The sequence below is a fragment of the Heterodontus francisci genome, chromosome 6, assembly GCF_036365525.1.
Source record: "Heterodontus francisci isolate sHetFra1 chromosome 6, sHetFra1.hap1, whole genome shotgun sequence".
NCBI lineage: Eukaryota > Metazoa > Chordata > Chondrichthyes > Heterodontiformes > Heterodontidae > Heterodontus > Heterodontus francisci.
The window spans coordinates 52124694-52144782 of record NC_090376.1 but is presented as its reverse complement, the minus strand read 5'-3'; the positions used below and the strand labels follow the sequence as shown (position 1 = coordinate 52144782).

Genomic DNA, 20089 nt, shown 5'->3' with positions numbered 1-20089 from the left:
TCTGGACTCCCCCGCCATTGGGAACATCCTTCCTGCATGTACCCTGTCGAGTCCTGTTAGAATTTTATAAGTTTCCATGAGATCCCCCTTCACTCTTCTGAACGCCAGCGAATATAAACCTAACCGACTCAATCTCTCCTCATACGTCAGTCCCATCTGATTCACTAATGTCCTTTAGGGAAGGAAATCTGCTGTCCTTATCTGGTCTGGCCTACATGTGACTCCAGACCCACAGCAATGTGGTTAACTCTTACTTGCCCTCTGAAATGGCCGAGCAAGCCACTCAGTTGTATCTAACCGCTACGAGGTCAATAAAAAAGAATGAAACTGGACGGACCACCTGGCATCGACCTAGGCACCAGAAACGACAACGGCAAACCCAGCCCAGTCGACCCTGCAAAGTGCTCCGTCTAACATCTGGGGGCTTGTGCCAAAGTTGAGAGAGCTGTCCCACAGACTAGTCAAGCAGCAGCCTGACATAGTCATACTCCCGGAATCATACCTGACAATGTCCCAGACACTGCCATCACCATCCCCGGGTATGTCCTGTCCCACCGGAAGGACAGACTCAGCAGAGGTTGCGGCACTGTGGTATACAGTTGGGAGGGAGTTGCCCTGGGAGTCCTCAACATCGACTCCGGACCCCATGAAGTCTCATGGCATCAGGTCAAACATGGACAAGGAAACCTCCTGCTGATTACCACCTACCACCCTCCCTCAGCTGATGAGTCAGTACTCCTCCATGTTGAACAGCACTTGGAGGAAGCACCGAGGGTGGCAAGGGCACAGAATGTACTCTGGGTGGGGGACTTCAATGTCCATCACCAAGAGTGGCTTGGTAGCACCACTGCTGACCGAGCTGGCCGAGACCTATAGGACATAGCTGCTAAACTGGGTACACGGCAGGTGGAGAGGGAACCAACAAGAGGGAAAAACATACTTGACCTCGTCCTCACCAATCTGCCTGCCGCAGATGCATCTGTCCATGACAGCATTGGTAGGAGTGACCACCGCACAGTCCTTGTGGAGACCAAGTCCTGCCTTCACATTGAGGATTCCCTCAATCGTGTTGTGTGGCACTACCACCGTGCTAAATTTCGAACAGATCTAGCAAAGCAAAACTGGTCATCCATGAGGTGCTGTGGGCCATCAGCAGCAGCAGAATTGTACTCAACCATAATCTGTAACCTCATGGCCCGGCATATCCCCCACTCTACCATTACCATCAAGCCAGGAGACCAACCCTGGTTCAATGAAGAGTGCAGGAGGGCATGTCAGGAGCAGCACCAGGCATACCTCAAAATGAGGTGTCAACCTGGTGAAGCTACAACATAGGAGTATCTGCGTGCCAAACTGCATAAGCAGCATGCAATAGAGCTAAGCCATCTCATAACCAACGGATCAGATCCAGCCATGAATGGTGGTGAACAATTAATCAACTAACTGGAGGAGGTGGCTCCACAAATATCCCCGTCCTCAATGATGGGGGAGCCCAGCACATTAGTGCAAAAGATAAGGCAGAAGCATTTGCAACAATCTTCAGCCAGAAGTGCCGAGTTGATGATCCATCTCGGCCTCCTCCTGAAGTCCCCAGCATCACTGATGCCAGACTTCAGCCAATTCGATTCACTCCGCGTGATATCAAGAAACGACTGAAGGCACTGGAAACTGCAAAGGCTATGGGCCCTGACAATATTCCAGCAATAGTGCTGAAGACCTGTGCTCCAGAGCTTGCCGTGCCCCTAGCCAAGCTGTTCCAGTACAGATACAACAATGACATCGACACTGCAGTGTGGAAAATTGCTCAACATGTCTTGTACACAAAAAGCAGGACAAGTCCAACCCGGCCAATTACTGCACCATCAGCCTGCTCTCAATCATCAGTAAAGTGATGGAAGGTGTCATCAACAGCGCCATCAAGCAGCACTTGCTTAGCAATAATCTGTTCAGTGACGCTCAGTTTGGCTTCCGCCTGGGCCACTCAGCTCTTGACCTCATTACAGCCTTGGTTCAAACAAGACCTGAACTCAAGAGGTGAGGTGAGAGTGACTGCCCTTGACATCAAGGCAGCATTTGACCATGTATGGCATCAAGGAGTCCGAGCAAAACTGTCAATGGGAATCAGGGGGAAAACTCTCCGCTGGTTGGAGTCACACCTAGCGCAAAGGAAGATGGTTGTGCTTGTTAGAGGTCAATCATCTGAGCTCCAGGACATCACTGCAGGAGTTCCTCAGGGTAGTGTCCTAGGCCCAACCATCTTCAGCTACTTCATCAATGACCTTCCTTCAATCGTAGGAACAGGAGTAGGCCATTCAGCCACTCGTGCCTGTCCCGCCATTCAATGAGATCATGGCTGATCCATGGCCGAACTCCATATGGGCCTTTGGTCCATATCCCTTAATATCTTTGCTTAACAAAAATCTATCTATCTCAGATTTCAATTAACAACTGTTCTAGCTTCAACTGCTGTTTGTAGGAGAGAGTTCCAAACCTCTCCCACCCTTCGCGTGAAGAAGTGCTTTCTAACATCTCTCCTGAATGGTCTGGTTCTAATTTTTGGACTATGCCCCCTAGTTTTAGAATCTTCAACCCAGTTGAAATAGTTTATCTTTATCTATCATAAGGTCAGAAGTGGGGATGTTCGCTGATGATTGCAAAATGTTCAGCACCATTTGCAACACCTCAGATACTGAAGCAGTCCGTGTAGAAATGCAGTAAGACCTGGACAATATCCAGGCTTGGGCTGATAAGTGGCAAGTAACATTCGCGCCACACAAGTGCCAGGCAATGACCAACTCCAACGAGAGAATCCAACCATCTCCCCATCTCCCCTTGACATTCAATGGCATTACCATCACTGAATCCTCCCCTATCAACATCCTAGGGGCTACCATTGACCAGAAACTGAACTGGAGTAGCCATATAAATACCGTGACTACAGCAGAAGGTCAGAGGCTAGGAATCCTGCGGCAAGTAACTCACCTCCTGACTCCCCAAAGCCTGTCCACCATCTACAAGGCACAAGTCAGGAGTGTGATGGAATACTCCACTTGCCTGGATGGGTACAGCTCCAACAACACTCAAGAAGCTCGACACCATCCAGGCCAAAGCAGCCTGCTTGATTGGCACCCCATCCACAAACATTCACTCCCTCCACCACCAACGCAAAGTGGCCGCAGTGCGTACCACCTATAAAATGCACTGCAGCAATGCACCAAGGCTCCTTAGACAGCACCTTCCAAACCCGTGACGTCTACCAACTAGAAGGACAAGGGCAGCAAATACATGGGAACACCACCACCTGCAAGTTCCCCTCCAAGTCACACACCATCCTGACTTGGAACTATATCGCCATTCCTTCACTGTCGCTAGGTCAACATCCTGGAACTCCCTTCCGAACAGCACAGTGGGTGTACCTACCTCACATGGACTGCAGCGGTTCAAGAAGGCAGCTCACCACCACCTTCTCAAGGGCAATTAGGGATGGGCAATAAATGCTGGACTGGCCAGCGACGCCCACACCCCATGAATGAAAAAAAAAGTCCCACCATCCCAGGAATCAGTCTGGTAAACGTTCGCTGCACTTCATCTATAGCAAGAACATCCTTCCTCAGATAAGGAGACCAAAACTGCACACAATATTCCAGGTGTGGCCTCACCAAGGCCCTGTATAATTGCAGCAAGACATCCCTGCTCCTGTACTTGAATCCTCTCGCTATGAAGGCCAACATACCATTTGCCCCTTTTGCCACCTGTTGCACCTGCATGCTTACCTACAGTGACTGGTGTACGAGAACACCCAGGTCTCGTTGCATGTTCCCCTCTCTCAGTTTCCAGCTGTTCAGATAATAATCTGCCTTCCTGTTTTTGTTACCAAAGTGGATAACCTCACATTGATCCACAATATACTGCATCTGCCATGCATTTGTCCACTCACTCAACTTGTCCAAATCACCCTGAAGCCTCTCTACAAATTTTGTGTCATCTGCAAATTTGGAGATATTACATTTAGTTCCCTCATCTAAATCATTATATATTGTGAATAGCTGGGGTCCTAGCACTGATCCCTGCGGTACCCCACTAGTCACTGCCTGCCATTCAGAAAAAGATCCATTTATTCCTACTCTTTGTTTCCTGTCTGCCAACCAACTTTCTATCCATCGCAATACACTGCCCCCAATCCCACGCGCTTTAATTTTACACGCTAACCTCTATGTGGGACTTTGTTGAAAGCCTTCTGAAAGTCCAAATAAACCACATCCACTGGCTCTCCCTCATTAACTCTATTAGTTACATCCTCGAAGAATTCTAGTAGATTTCCCTTTCGTAAATCCATGCTGACTGTCCAATACTACGACTGTTCTCCAAGTGCTTTGCTATAAAATCTTTGATAATGGACTCTACAATTTTCCCCACTACAGACATCAGGCTGACTGGTCTATAATTCCGTTTTCTCTCGACCTCCCTTTTTCAACAGTAGGGTTAACTAAGAAAACTAGAATTGGAAAAAGAGGAAAGGGAAAAAGCAATAGCAATAAGAAAACTTGAATTGGAGGAAAAAGAGAGAGAGCATTTCGGAGAGAAAGTGAGAGAGAAGAGAGGGAATTTAGGCTCTAAGAGATGGAACTAAGACAAAAGGGTCAGGATGAATCTGAATTTAGATCAGGACCCAGAGAGAAGTTACTTAAATTTATACAGTCTCTTCCCAAGTTCGAGGAAAGGGATGTGGAGGCATTTTTCATATCTTTTGAAAAAATAGCCAAACAGATGTAATGGCCAAAAGAAAGCTGGACACTGCATATTCAGGGCAGGCTGGTAGGCAGAGCTCATGAAACTTATGCCATGCTTCCTCAAGAGGCTTCTGCAGATGATGAGATGGCAAAAAAGACTATTCTCGCTGCGTATGAGTTAGCCCCTGAAGCTTACCGTCAGAGGTTTAGGAACTTACGGAGATTGGCTGGGCAGACATATTTAGAATTTGAGAGAGTGAAGCAAATTACTTTTGACCATTGGATATGGGCATTCAAGATAGAAACTACATATGAATCTGAAGAGGTGGTGGAGGCAGGAACGCTCACAACATTTAAGAAGTATTTAGATGAGCACTTGAAACGCCATAGCATACAAGGCTATGGGCCAAGTGCAGGAATATGGAATTAGAATAGTTGGGTGCTGGATGGCCGGCACAGACACGATGGGCCTGTTTTTGTGCTGTATAACTCTATGACTCTCTACATTAGCTACCCTCCAATCTGTAGGAACCGTTCCAGAGTCTATAGAATCTTGAAAGATGACCACCAATGCATCCACTATTTCTAGGGCCACTTCCTTAAGTCCTCTGGGATGCACTGATGTTTCCTGATATAAAATCCAAGTGTATCTTTGCGAGCATTGATGATATTGGACTTAAGGACATTCCAAATGCTGGGGGCACTCTTCTTCTGTTCTTGATTGAAGTTTGAAATTTTTTCCCCTAGAGATTGTTGGAAACAGTATCTTTTGATTGGATCCTTCAGAGCTTCGAAGATCTTTCGTGGACATCTTTTCTGTTGTATCTGTCGTTTGGGAGCCAGTTTGATGGACACGATCAAATGATCAGTCCAGCAGTCATCACCTCCTGACATTGCTCTGGTGGTGCAGACATCTTTGTGATTCCAGGCACAATGACGTAAATCGATCAGGTGCCAGTATTTGCACTGTGGGTGTTTGTATTTGTTCTTCTGATGGAACAGATGATAAGCCCATGTTCTGTGCATTTGGTAAGGAGGAGGAAGCTCCACAAATATCCCCATCCTCAACAAAGGGGGAGCCCAGCACATCAGTGCAAAAGACAAGGCTGAAGCATTTGCATTCATCTTCAGCCAGAAGAGTGGATGATCCATTTTGGCCTCCTCCTTAGGTCCCCAGCATCACAGATGCCAGTTCTTCAGCCATTCCAATTCACTTCACGCGATATCAAGAAATGGCTGAAGGCACTGGATACTGCAAAGGCTATGGACCCTGACAACATTCGGGCAATAGTACTGAAGACTTGTGCTCCTAGCCAAGCTGTTCCAGTACAGCTACAACACTGGCATCTACCTGACAATGTGGAAAATTGCTTAAGTATGTCCTGTGCACAACAAACAGCACAAGTCCAATCTGGCTAATTACCGCCCTATCAGTCTACTCTCGATCACGAGCAAAGTGATGGAAGGGGTCGTCGACAGTGTTATCAAGTGGCACTTGCTCAGCAATAACCTGCTCACTGATGGTTAGTTTGGGTTCTGCCAGGGTCACTCAGCTCCTGACCTCATTACAGCCTTGGAACAAAAAGAGCTGAACTCCAGAGGTGGGGTGACAGTAACAGACCTTAACATCAAGGCATCATTTGACCAAATATGGCATCAAGGAGCCTTAGCAAAACTGAAGTCAATGGGAAAACTCTCCACTGGTTGGAGTGATACCTAGCACAAAGGAAGATGGTTGTGGTTGTTGGAGGTCAATCATCCCTGTCCCTGGACATTACAGCAGGGGTTCCTCAGGGTAGTGTCCGAGGCCCAACCATCTTCACCTGCTTCATCAATTACCTCCCCTCCATCATAAGGCCAAAAGTAGGGACGTTCGCTGATGATTGCACGATGTTCAGCACCATTTGTAGCTCCTCAGATACTGAAGCAGCCTGTGTCCATATGCAGCAAGAACTGGACATCTAGGCTTGGGCTGATGAGTGGCAAGTCATGTTCACGCCACACAAGTGGCAGTCAATGACCATCTCCAACAAGAAAGAATCTAACCATCTCCCCTTGGTGGTCAATGACATTACCATTGCTGAATCCCCCACTAAATGCCTGGGGTAACCATTGACTAGAAACTGAACGAGACCAGCCACGTAAATGCTGTGGCTACAAGAGTAGGTCAGAGGCTAGGAATTCTGCGACAAGTAACTCACTTCCTGTCTCCCCAATGCCTGTCCACCATCTACAAGTCAGGAGTGTGATGGAATACTCTCCACTTGCCTGGATGGGTACAGTCCCAACAACACTCAAGAAGCTAGACATCATACAGGACAAAGCAACCAGCTTGACTGGAACCCCATCCACCACCTTCAACATTCATTCCCTTCACCACCAATACACAGTGGCAGCAGTGTGTACCATCTACAAGATGCACTGCAGCAACTCACCAAGCCTCTTTCAACAGCACCTTCCAAACCCGTGACCTCTACCACCTAGAAGGACAAGGGCAACAGATGCATGGGAACACCGTCACCTGCAAGATCCCCACCAAGCCACACACCATCCTGATTTGGAACTAGATCACCGTTCTTTCACTGTCACTGGGTCAAAATCCTGGAACTCCGTAATAGCACTGTTGGTGTACCTATATCCCAAGGACTGCAGCGGTTCAAGAAGGCAGCTCACCACCACCTTCTCAAGGGTAATTAGGGATGGGCGATAAATGGTGTGGCCAGTGACGCCCATGTCCCACGAATGAAAAAAAAAGACTGCTACCAGAGTTGACATTTCCAATTCCTTCCCTGCCAATGGTTCCATTCCACAGATTGGAATCTCTTCCAACTCTGGCATTGAAGTCTGAGCAAAATAAGCCTGTCTTCCTTCGGAATCCCAGAGAGATCAAGTCAAGTTTGGCATAGAAATCTTCCTTGGTTTTGTCATCAGCGTCTAGAGTTGGAGCGTATGCACTGATCACAGTGGCATATTGCTCTGTGCAAGTTTGAGACAATGAGACTTTCACTGCTTCCAAGAGGGAACTCATGAAGCTGGTTGACAACATCATTCTTGATGGCAAATCTAACTCTCTGAATTCTACGCTCTTCTTCTGATTTTCCCTTCCAGAAGGGAGTGTAGCCACCTCGGTGTTCCTCAAGTTGCCCCTCTTCAGCTGGCTGGGTCTCACTCACAGCACCGATGTCAGTGTCATATCACTGAAGTTCTTGGGTGACAAACGCAGTTTGACACTCCGGGTGTTCACTCGCGGGTGTGTCCATTAGGGTCCTGATGTTCCAAGTCCCAAACTTTATTACTTGTATCTTTTGTGTTTTTCTACCACAGAAGGTGATCTGTCTGGATGCGGCTCTCCAGTTGGGAGAGGTCAGGCAGACTATATTTAGGGCACCATTTCTAGCCTCCTCCCCAATAAGGGGTGAGCAGAGTGGATCCTAAAGAGGACTGCTCAGTTGCAGTTACAGCTGCCGAAAGGCACCCTTGCCTCATCCAAGTGCTAGATGACCATATTGTAACTGCCGCCTCCGTGCTAGATCATGACTAGAACCTTCCAGACAACACAATCCTACTCCCATCGTCATTCGTTGGTCACCAAAAAGCTTGGAGGATGTGCATGGAAAGGAAGATGCCTGTGTGTGACATCTTTTAACATGGTTGCACACCAGCTTCCACACGTATCTTGACAGAACACCTTAATCCAATGGCAAGGAAACTAAGACGATTGGGATGGGGGGTGCCGTCGTAAAGGCCCGCTTGGATATAAAATTGAAACCTGACCCGGGCCCGACCTGACCACAGCCAACCCAAACCCGATCCAGGCCCGAGCCCGCACCTGACCCAAATATCACAATAAATTTAATGATATCAAACACGTTATATGTTCTACCTTGTCCAAATGGTAATACATGTGATCCTGTTCATTCGTTCCGGCAGCAGGCTATTCCTGCAGATGGAGTTGTGGGGAATCATGGGTGAGCCTAATCCCGTGAGTTCCCGGAGGCAGCACTGTCTAGCCCGACCCGACCACAAATACTGGACTCGGAATATAAACTCGACGTGAATCCGACACATGTAGACGGGTAGCCAGGCTTTAGGCTGTAGGTTTCGTTCTGCTGCAGCCTTCATCCGCCAGAACAGCCAGAGATATTTCAGATGGCACATCTTCCTCCGCCTGTTCTACCATTGAGGACTTGTTTGCCATAGCCCCTTCTGCTGAGTATTTCTAAGGTCCCTAACAGGCCTTCACGGCAACCAAAGCGGCCCAGGACATAAGAGTCCCACCGTATGTGATCCCGTTTTGATCGACCCTTTCTTACTCATTGCCCAGGTCCCATGGCGAGGATGAGGGGATGGACTTTGGAGTGAATTAATAAAAGGAGTAGCACAGAGTAGGTATAGAGGCATTACTTAAAATTATTAGCTTAATCAAGATTCTAAAAGAGGGAATAGAGATTCTTTTTAGATCATAGATGGGCAGCTGCAACCTGTTGCTTGCAATTCCTGTGCTATGTGGGATCACTAGGACAATTCACAGGTCTTGGGCGACCATGTGTTTGGAAGTGTCTCCAGCTACTTCAGCTTGAGCTCAGGATTTCCAAGCTTATGGGGCAGCTAGAGTCACTGCGGAGCATCAGGGAGTAGGAGAGTTTCCTGGATTGGACGTTCCAGGACGTGGCCACCCCAGAAGCAGTATGAGTTCAGGATACTAGGTAGGTGACCATCTGGAAGAGCAGGAAGAGGTAGGAGGTGCATGAGTCTTCAGGGTGTTTGCCACTCTCAAACAGGTACTCAGCATTGGACACTGCTGGGAGCGACGATACCCTGAAGACATGCAGTCCAGACCATGGCACCAATGGGCAAGGGACTGTAGAGGAAGGAGCAGCAAAATGTAGAAATGCAGTTATTATAGGTGATTCCATACTTAGGGGGACAGATAGGCATTTCTGTAACCGTCATTGTCAGTCCCACAGGGTGTGTTGCCTCCCTGGTGCCAGGGTAAAGGACATTACAGAGAGGGTACGGGTATTCTGCAGGGGGAAGGGAGTGAGCCAGACGTAGCAAGGGCACGTATTGAGGCAACAGAGTCAGATTTTCAGCAGCTTTCGAGGAAGTTAAAGAGTAGGGCCTTGAAGATAGCAATCTCTGGATTACTCCCAGAGTCACACTAGCACAAGTAGAAATAGGAAGATAGGGAGGATAAATGCGTGGCATGAAGCATGGTGCAGGAAGGTTTTCAGATTCTTGGGGCATTAGGACCAGTTCTGGGGAAAAAGGCACCTATTCAAAAGGGACAGGTTGGACCTCAACAGGACTGGGACCAATGGCCTCGCAGGGAAGTTCACTAGTGTGGTTGGGAGCGTTTAAACGAAATTGACAGGGGGGGGTGGCTACCAGCATATAGAAGCAAAAAAGAGGAATAAGATGCATAATGAAAATGTTGGACAGTACTACAGAAGGGAGTAGTTCCGTATTAGATAGGAGCAAACTGAGAAGGGCTACAAGGAATGCAAAGACAGGATTACAATGCATCTATGTAAACGCACAATGTGTGGTGAATAAGATTGGTGAGCTACAAGCACAAATAGCAATATGGGAACATGTTGTGGCAATAATGGAAATGTGGCTTAAAAATGGTGAGTACGGGGCACTTAACAAATAGGGTGTTCAAAAAATATCGAGAAGGAAAAAGGGAGGTGGGATGGCAGTACTGATTAGGGAAGACACTGTAGTGTTGGAAAGAGGGGATGTCCTTGAGAGGGCAAGGACAGAATCCATTTGGTTAGAGTTGAGAAATAAAAAGGGTATAATCACGCTACTAGGGGTTATTCTACAGGCCTACAGAGAGAGAGACAGAGAGAGAGACAAGAGGTGCAAATCTGCAGGGAAATCACAGAGATGTGCAAGAACTATAGAGCGGTGATATAGGGGGACTTTAATTACTCAAATATCGATTGGGATAATATTAGAGCAAAGGGAAAAGTGAGGGAGGAATTTCTGGATTGGGTTCAGGAGAACTTCCTTGATCAGTATGTTCTCGACCCAACTGGAAAGGAGGCATTGCTGGATCTGGTGTTGGAAAATGAGGTGGGCCAAATGTGTGTGTCTGTGGGGGAGCACTTGGGCAAGAGTGATTATTGCATCATAAGGTTTAGACGCATAATGCAGAAAAGCAAGGAATGATAGGAGGGAGAACAGCTAGATTGGAAGAGGGCTAATTTCAATGCAATGAGAAGAGATCTAGCCAGGATAAAATGGAACCAAAGACTGACAGGAAAAACTGTAACTGACAATGACTTATCTTTAAGGAAGAGATGCTTCAGGTACAGGCTAGGTACAAGGGCAAAAGGTAGTGGAGCTAAGAACAGAGCTCCTTGGATGACAAGGGAGATAGAAATTATGATGAAACAAAAAGAGAGGGTGTATGATGTATGTCAGATGAATTCTTCAAGCGAGAACCAGGCCAAGTACAATAAGTTGAGTGGGGAGATGGAGGAAAATAACACTGGAAAAGAGTGAATGAGAATAGAATGACAGTCAACATAAAAGGGAACCCAAAAATCATTTACTGGCATGTAAATAGTAAGAGGTAGAGTGGGGCCTATGAGGGACAAAGAGGGTAATTATATGCTTAGAGGCTCAGGGCAAGGCTAGAATATTTAATGAATACTTTGTCTACGTTTGGGATCTTCTTCTCCCTGCTGCTCTCACATGCGTTCAAGTCTTCAGAAGAAGGAATTTTCCTCCACACAAGATCAGATGGCAGGTTGTTCAACCTTGCCCGTCTAAGAGCAAAGACCAAAGTACGGAAAGTCTTCATCAAGGAACTCCTCTTTGCTGACGATGCTGCATTAACATCCCACACAGAAGAGTGTCTGCAGAGACTCACAGACAGGATTGCGGCTGCCTGCAACGAATTTGGCCTAACCATCAGCCTCAAGAAAATGAACATTATGGGACAGTACGTCAGAAATGCTCCACCCATCAATATCGGTGACCACGCTCTGGAAGTGGTTCAAGAGTTCACCTACCTAGGCTCAACTACCACCAGTAACCTGTCTCTCGATGCAGAAATCAACAAGCGCATGGGAAAGGCGTCCGCTGCTATGTCCAGACTGGCTAAGAGAGTGTGGGAAAATGGCGCACTGACACGAAACACAAAGGTCAGAGTGTATCAAGCCTGTGTCCCCAGTACCTTGCTCTACGGCAGCGAGGCCTGGACAACGTATGTCAGCCAAGAGCGACGTCTCAATTCATTCCATCTTCACTGCCTCCGGAGAATCCTTGGCATCAGGACCATATCTCCAACGCAGAAGTCCTTGAGGTGGCCAACATCCCCAGCATATACACCCTACTGAGCCAGCAGCGCTTGAGATGGCTTGGCCATGTGAGCCGCATGGATGATGGCAGGATCTCCAAGGACACATTGTACAGCGAGCTCGTCACTGGTATCAGACCCACGGGCCATCCATGTCTCCGCTTTAAAGACGTCTGCAAACGCGACATGAAGTCCTGTGACACTGACCACAAGTCGTGGCAGTCAGTTGCCAGTGATCACCAGAGCTGGCGGACAGCCATAAAGGCGGGGCTAAAGAGTGGCGAGTCGAATAGACTTAGCAGTTGGCGGGAAAAAAAAAGCGCAAGGGGAGAGCCAACTGTGTAGCAGCCCCGACAACCAATTTTATCTGCAGCACCTGTGGAAGAGTCTGTCACTCTAGAATTGGCCTTTATAGCCACTCCAGGCGCTGCTTCACAAACCACTGACCACCTCCAGGTGCTTACCCATTGTCTCTTGAGACAAGGAGGCCAAAGAAGAGAAGACGACTTTGTCTCTGTGTTTACTAAGAGGAATTTGACAAAATATTGGTAGAAGCGGAGAGAATAGTTAATGGATAGGGTATGAAATTGAGGGAGGGAGGGAGGTGGTACTGGAAAGGCTGGCTATGCTTAGGGTAGATAAGTCACCTGGTCTGGCTGGCTTTGCATCCCAGGTTGCTAAAGTGTGGATGGAGATAGTAGAAGGGCTTGCCATAATCCTCCCTAGATATGGGGGAAGTGCCAGAGGATTGGGAGTGGCAAATGTGACATCCTTATTCAGAAAAGGGTGTAAATACTGTCCTAGCAACTACAGGCCTCCTCCCTCTCAATTTTTTACCCTATCTATTGCCTCTATTATTTTATCATTGGTGAGTAAGGTTTTAGAAACAATAATCATGAAAAAAGAATCTGGAGAGGTTTGAGTTAATTAAGGATAGCCAGCACAGATTTGTAAAATGCAGATCATGCTTGACTTATCCAATTGAATTTTTTGATGAAGTAACAGAGAATGTTGATGAAGGGAATGCAGTGGATGCTATATATATGGGTTTTAAAAACAAGGTGACTCCTGACAACGCAGCACCCCCCCACCCCACCTCCCCGCGACATCATCGGAGCACTCCCAGTTTTGCATATGCACAGAACAGATGTTTGTTGCCAGCATGGTGCTGTGCATGCGCAGCCTATGTCAGCACCCGGCTTGACGCGCGAACACGACTAATTCACGCATGCGCATGAATTAGTCATTCGTCGCTCGGCACTCCCAGCACTCTGCTCCCTCCCGCAATCACAGCCTTTTTTCCCCGCACGGGGGAAGAGAGAGAGAGTGGCAAGACAGGCAGGGGAGGGGAGGGAGACTGCGAGTGGGAGGGAGTGGGGCAGCGAGTGGCTGAGAGGGAAGAAGGGGCGAGGTCACGGATTCTGTTGTAGTGCACACAGAATCCCGCACATGCAGCTATCCTGGATCTCAGGTCTAAACACAAAGCTCACTGAAGTGATGCTGGATCAAGTTGTTGATTTGGCTCTTATTACAATACAGAAGCAGCTTTCTGCCTGTGTTCATGCTGAACACAAACTCCCAGGATTTATCTGTTCTAACTTCCAAAATGTTAGAAAACTCTTTTTAAAATGCTCACTGGTTTAAAATTTTGGTTTTGCTCTGAAATGATCGTCAATAAAATTCATTAAACAACCCATTGCAGGGAGCAGATGTGGGGACCAGAAGTGGCCATTTTGATTTCATTTGTTTTTGTGACATATTGAGCAGCGCCATCTTTGCTGCTGGCAGCTGCCAAAAGGTCACAGACAGTGACACTCAAATGCTGCATTTGTGCATGTGCAACTACTGCGCCACCTAGTGGTAGCTTTGTTGGAAAACGCAGCCTTTGAAAAAAGCATCGAATAAAGTACCACATAAGAGGCTGCTTAACAAAATTGAGGCTCATGGAATAGAAGAATCAGTGTCCAATTGGATAAAAAATTGGCTTAGGGACAGAAAACAATGAGTCATAGTAAATGGCTGCTCTTCAGACTGGAGGACAGTAGACAGTGGTGTTCCACAAGGGTCAGTGCTCGGACCACTGCCTTTAATTGCCATATGTAAATGACTTCGATCTTGGAATACAGAGAATTTCAAAATTTGCCGATGGCGCAAAAATAAAATAGGAACGGTGGCTCAACCGTGGCTTACAAAAGAAATTAGGGATAGTATTAGATCCAAGGAGGAGAAATATAAAATGGCCAGAACAAGCAGCAAACTTGAGGATTGGGAGCAGTTTCGAATTCAAAGAAAGACGAAGGGATTGATTAAGAAGGGGAAAATAGAATATGAGAATATGTTTACAGAGAACACAAAAACTGACTGTAAAGGCTTCTATTGATATGTGAAAAGAAAAAGATCAGTGAAGACAAATGTGGGTCCTTACAGTCAGAAACAGGGGAATTTATAAGGGGAAACAAAGAAATGGCAGACCAATTAAGTACTTTGGTTCTGTCTTCACAAAGGAGGACACAAATTACCTCCCAGAAATGTTGGGGAACATAGGGTCTAGTGAGAAGAAGGAACTGTATGAAATCAGTATTAGTAAGGAAATGGTGTTAGGGAAATTGATGGGATTGAAGGCCGATAAATCCCCAGGGCCTGATAATCTACATCCCAGAGTACTTAAGGAAGTGGCACTAGAAATGCATTGCTGGTCATTTTTCAAAATTCTATAGACTCTGGAAGAGTTCCAACGGATTGGAGGGTAGCTAATGTAACCCCACTATTTAAAAGAAGAGGCAGAGAAAAATCAGGGAATTATAGACTGGTTAGCCTGACATCAGTAGTGGGGAAAATGCTAGAGTTCGTTATAAAAGATGTAATAGCAGAGCACTTGGAAAATAATGACAGGATTGGACAAAGTCAACATGGATTTACGAAAGGGAAATCATGCTTGACAAATCTACTGGAACTTTTGAGGATGTAACTAGTAGAATAGATAAGGGAGAACCAGTGGATGTGGTGTATTTGGACTTTCAGAAGGCTTTCGATAAGGTCCCACATAAGAGATTAGCATGCAAAATTAAAGCACTTGGAATTGGGGGTAAGGTACTGACATGGATACAGAACTGGTTGGCAGACAGGAATCAAAGAGTAGGAATAAACAGGTCTTTTTCCGAGTGGCAGGCAGTGACTAGTGGGGTACCACAGGGCTCAGTGCTAGGCCCCCAGCTATTCACAATATATACTAATGATATAGATGAGGGAATTAAATGTAATATATCCAAGTTTGCAGACGACACAAAGCTGGGTGGGAGTGTGAGCTGTGAGGAGGATGCAGAGAAGTTCCGTTGTGATTTGGACAGGTGATTCGTTGGGCAAATACATGGCAGATGCAGTATAATATGGATAAATGTGAGATTATCCACTTTGGTGGCAAAAACAGAGAGGCAGATTATCTTAAAGGCGATAGATTGGGAAAGGGGGAGGTGCAGTGAGACCTGGGTGTCCTTACGCACCAGTTGCTGAAAGTAAACATGCAGGTGCAGCAGGCAATTAAGAAGGCAAATGGTATGTTGGCCTTCATAGCGAGAGGATTAGAGTACAGGAGCAAGGATGTCTTGCTGCAATTATACAAGGCCTTGGTGAGACCACATCTGGAGTAGTGTGTGCAGTTTTGGTCTTATGAGGAAGGATGTTCTTGTTATGGAGGGAGTGCAGCGAAGGTTCACCAGACTAATTCCTGGGATGGCAGGACTGACGTACGAAGAAAGATTGGGTCAATGAGGCTTGTATTTGCTAGAGTTTAGAAGAATGAGAGGGGATCGCATCAAAACCTGCAAAATTCTAGCAGGACTGGACAGACTAGATGCAGGAAGGATGTTTCTGATGGCAGGGGAGATCAGGACCAGGGGTCACAATCTAAGGATAAGAGGTGAGCCATTTACGACTGAGATGAGGAGGGATTTCTTCACCCAGAGAATGGTGAACCTGTGGAATTCTCTACCACAGAAAGCAGTTGAGGCCAAATCATTAAATATATTCAAGAAAGAGTTAGATATAGTTCTTAGAGCTAAAGGGATCAAGGGATACGGGGAGAAAGCAGGAACAGGGTACTGAGTTTGGATAATCAGCCATGATCGAATCGAATGGCGGAGCAGGCTCGAAGGGCCGAATGGCCTACTCCTGCTCCTATTTTTCTATGTTTCTATACCAAACGTAGAGGAGTGGCAACCAGTGAGGATGATACAAACTGCCTGCAACAGGACATAGATAGGCTAGCAGAATGGGCAGACAAGTGGCAGATGGAATCTAATATAGACAAGTGTGAGGTTATTCATTTTGGCAGAAGGATAAGGTGAGGCAATATAGACTCAATAGCACAGTTCTAAAGAGTGCATAGGAACAGAGCGACCTGGGGGCTGCATGTACATCAATCTTTTGAGGGTGGCAGGATATATTGAGAAAGTGGTTAGCAAAGCTTACGGGATCTTGAGCTTTATATAGAGGCATAGAGTACAAAAGCAGGGAATTAATGCTGAACCTTTATAACGCTCTGGTTAGGCCGCAACTAGAGTACTGTGCCCAGTTACAGTCACAACATTTTAGGAAGGAGAGAGTCCTTGAGAGGGTGCAGAGGAGATTTACTGGAATGGTTCCAGGGATGGGGGATTTTAGTTACAAGGTTAGGTTAGAAAAGCTGGAGATTGAGGGGAGATTTAGATAACTTAGACAAAGAAAAACTGTTCTTAGTAACTGATGGTACAAGGATTAGGGGACACAGATTGAAGGTATTGGGCAAGAGATGCAGAGGGAATGCAAGGAAAAACTTTTTTTTTTTACGCAGTGAGTGGTAATGATAATGAGGGTGGTGGAAGCAGAGACAATCAATGATTTCAAAAGGAAATTGGATAAGCACTTGAAGGAAATAAACTTGCAGGACTATGGGGATCAAGCGGGCGAGTGGGACTGACTGGATTGCTCCACGGAGAGCCAGCATGGACGCAATGGGCCGAATAGCCTCCTGCTATGCCATAAATGACTATGACACTATCAAATTGAAAGAAAAGACGTACAATGCTGCAAAGATGAGTGGTAGGCCAGAAGATTGGGAACATTTTAGAAACCAGCAGAGGATGCCTAAAAAAAAGAGAGAAATTAGGGTGAGATTAAACTAGCAAGAAATATAAAAACAAAAACTTCTACAAATACATAAAAAGGCAGAGAGTAGCTAAAGTAAGCATTGGCTCCTTAGACTCGAGAATAGGAAATATGGAAATAGCAGAGATTTTGAGCAAGTACTTTTTATCTCTTCACAGCAGAAGACACAAAAAGTATCCCGAGAATAGCAGAAAATCAAGAGGCAAAAGGGAAGACCTTAAAACAAACAATCACTATCACTAGACAAAAAGTACTAGGAAAACTAATGGGACTAAAGGCTGACAAGTCCCCTGGACTGATGGCCTGCATCCTTGGGTCTTAAAAGAAGTGGCTGAAAAGATACTGAATGCATTGGTTGTAATCTACCAATCTAGATTCTAGAAAGGTCCCAGTGGATCAGAAAACCACAAATGTAACACCTCCATTCAAGAAAGGAGGGGGAGAGAAAGCAGAAAACTGTAGGCTAATTAGCCCAACATCTGTCATTAGGAAAATGCTAGAATCCATTATTAAGTAGTAGTAGCTAGACATTTAGAAAATCAGAACGTAATCAGGCAGTCAACCTGATTTTATGAAAGGGAATTAGTGTTTGAAAAATTTATTAAAGTTCTTTGAGGATATAACAAGCATGGTGTTTAAAAGGGAACCAGTAGATGTAATGTATTTGGATTTCCAAAAGGCATTCGATTGGGTATCATATATAAGGTCGTGGTGTACGGGGTAATATATTAGCACGGATAGAGCATTAGCTTACCAACCGGAAATAGAGAGTCGGGATAAATGGGGCATTTTCAGTTGGCAAACTATAACTACTGGAGTGCCATAGGGATCAGTGCTGATCAACTACAATCTATATTAATGACTTGGATGAAGGGACCGAGTGTATTGTAGCCAAATTTGCAGACGATACAAAGATAGGTAGGAAAGCAAGTTGTGAGGAAGACACAAACCGTCTGCAAAGAAGTTAAGTGAGTGGGCAAAATTTGGGACATTGAGTACAATGTGGGAAAATAGTAGATTGTCCACTTTGGCAAGAAGAAAGTAGATTATTTACATGGCGAAAGACTGCAGAATGCTGTGGTACAGAGGGATGTGGGTGTCCTTGTACATCAACGACAAAACGTTAGCATGCAGGTGCAGCATGTAATTAGAAAGGCAAAAGGAATGTTGGTATTTATTGCAAGGGGGATGGAGTATAAAAATAGCGAAGTCATTCGATAACTGACACCAAGATTCGAATGGCATCTTTCTGTGCTGTAACCGTTCTATGATTAAACCTATTCTGCTGTCAAGAAGCTGTAAAAGATCCCATGGCTATTTCGGTGCATTCCATGGTGTCCTGGCCAGTATAAATCACTGGGGACCACTACTCGTTAGTGCTAATTAGACAAATTTCCCCACTCTGGCTCCGACTAATCCAAGTCACAAGATGACCACCGATTTCTGTGAACGTTCAGTTTTAATAATTGGTGCATGACAGGTTTGTTTAGATGAACGTTAACGCTTAAATGCAAACTCTGAGTAAAGGTTACACCTGAATGCTTCACCTGCCTTTCCTCTTCACAGACTGACCCGCTATTCATTTGTAGAACTTTCCGTTTTGGTTTCAGCAATGGTGAAGGTCCAGACCAAAAAGCTGGAACAATCCCTACCCAGCTCGACGCAATTTCGTTTCTAGGTTTGGGGCCTTTGCACGTCGGTTTGCAGAAAGGGTACAACATGTTACATCCCCAGAGTGACCTCGACGATCCTTCATTCATGCTCTGAAAACCTGACGCCTGGAATCCGGAAGCGGGGAAGCTGTTTTGCAGGCGCCCAACTAAACCGCCGGCCATTCAACCGCTTTCTTTTCAAACGTCTGCCATTACCAATAATACAAAGTTGGCAAAGCCCCATAAACAACTACTCCCCAGATACAAATCAGACGATAACATAATTTTTACCTTTTTAACCGCCTAACCCTTCCGTAATAAAGCTCAACAGCTTTTAAACTCCACAACCGAAACCCCGGCCCACGACCCCTGCTTGAATCTCGCGCTCCTCGGCAACGGTCTGCTAACTGCGCCTGCGCGCGCTCTTCACCCCGCTGAACGGCTCCGGGAACCGCGGCTACACACACAAGGAGCATCGACAAAACAGGGCTTCTCTAAAGGTCTGGTGGCTGGCTATGTTCAATTTAGTTACAATTCCAATGATATTTTCTCAGGGTTTAGTTGGATGCCCACGTTTCGGAAAAGTCATAGTGAGCTCCAAATGATTATGAAAGACTTGCACGACTTTAGGACGTCTCAAAGCGCTTTCTAGCCAATGAAGTACTTTTCAAGTGTCGTCACTGTTGGAAATGTGAGAATAAGAAATACTGAAATGTTGTTTCTACAGCTTGTGGAAAATTACCAAGAAGTCATTTTTACACAACATAATGAAATCACTGAAAAAGAGAACTGATAAGGGTATGTAAGTAAAGACCTTGAGACAGTACAGCAGTTAAAAATTGTGCTTAGGCAGAGAAAAGAGAAACAGCAAGAGTTAGAACAAAGGATGTAGTGAATAAGAAACTGCCCCACTAAGATAAAGGCTGACAGCTGCAAGTTAAAACACACAATGGAGAGCCAAATAAGGTAAAACAACAACAAGAGTTAGGGGCTAGAAAGTTAGAGTAGGGGGAGAAGTAAACAGAGGAGGAGACTGTAGCAACTATAGGATAGGTTAGTGTCATAATATGTTATAACCAATAATGTAAACTAAAGGCGTGGAAAAATGGATTTGTATTGGATAAACATGAACTGAATATGTTGATCGGGGTGCCTGCTTGTAGGACACCCGATCTTGCAAGAACGTTAAATAAACTTACTTCTTCAGAGTTTGACTTGGTGTAAATTATTATTAAGTGGGCTACGTTTCTCAC

General features: G+C 45.8%; 1 protein-coding gene across 2 annotated transcripts in view; it reads right to left on the bottom strand.

Moving 5' to 3' along the window:
* Window positions 1–19327, bottom strand: part of ska3 (spindle and kinetochore associated complex subunit 3) — a 93297-nt gene extending 73970 nt beyond the window's left edge. The window contains exon 1 of one of the 2 annotated variants that reach the window (XM_068033643.1): window positions 19128–19327. In XM_068033643.1, coding sequence (XP_067889744.1) covers window positions 19128–19312 — 185 coding nt within the window. In that variant the 5' untranslated portion in view covers window positions 19313–19327. The remainder of the gene's footprint in view (window positions 1–19127) is intronic. The other variant, XM_068033644.1, reaches the window with a different exon arrangement.
* Between the last annotated feature and the right edge of the window lie 762 nt (window positions 19328–20089).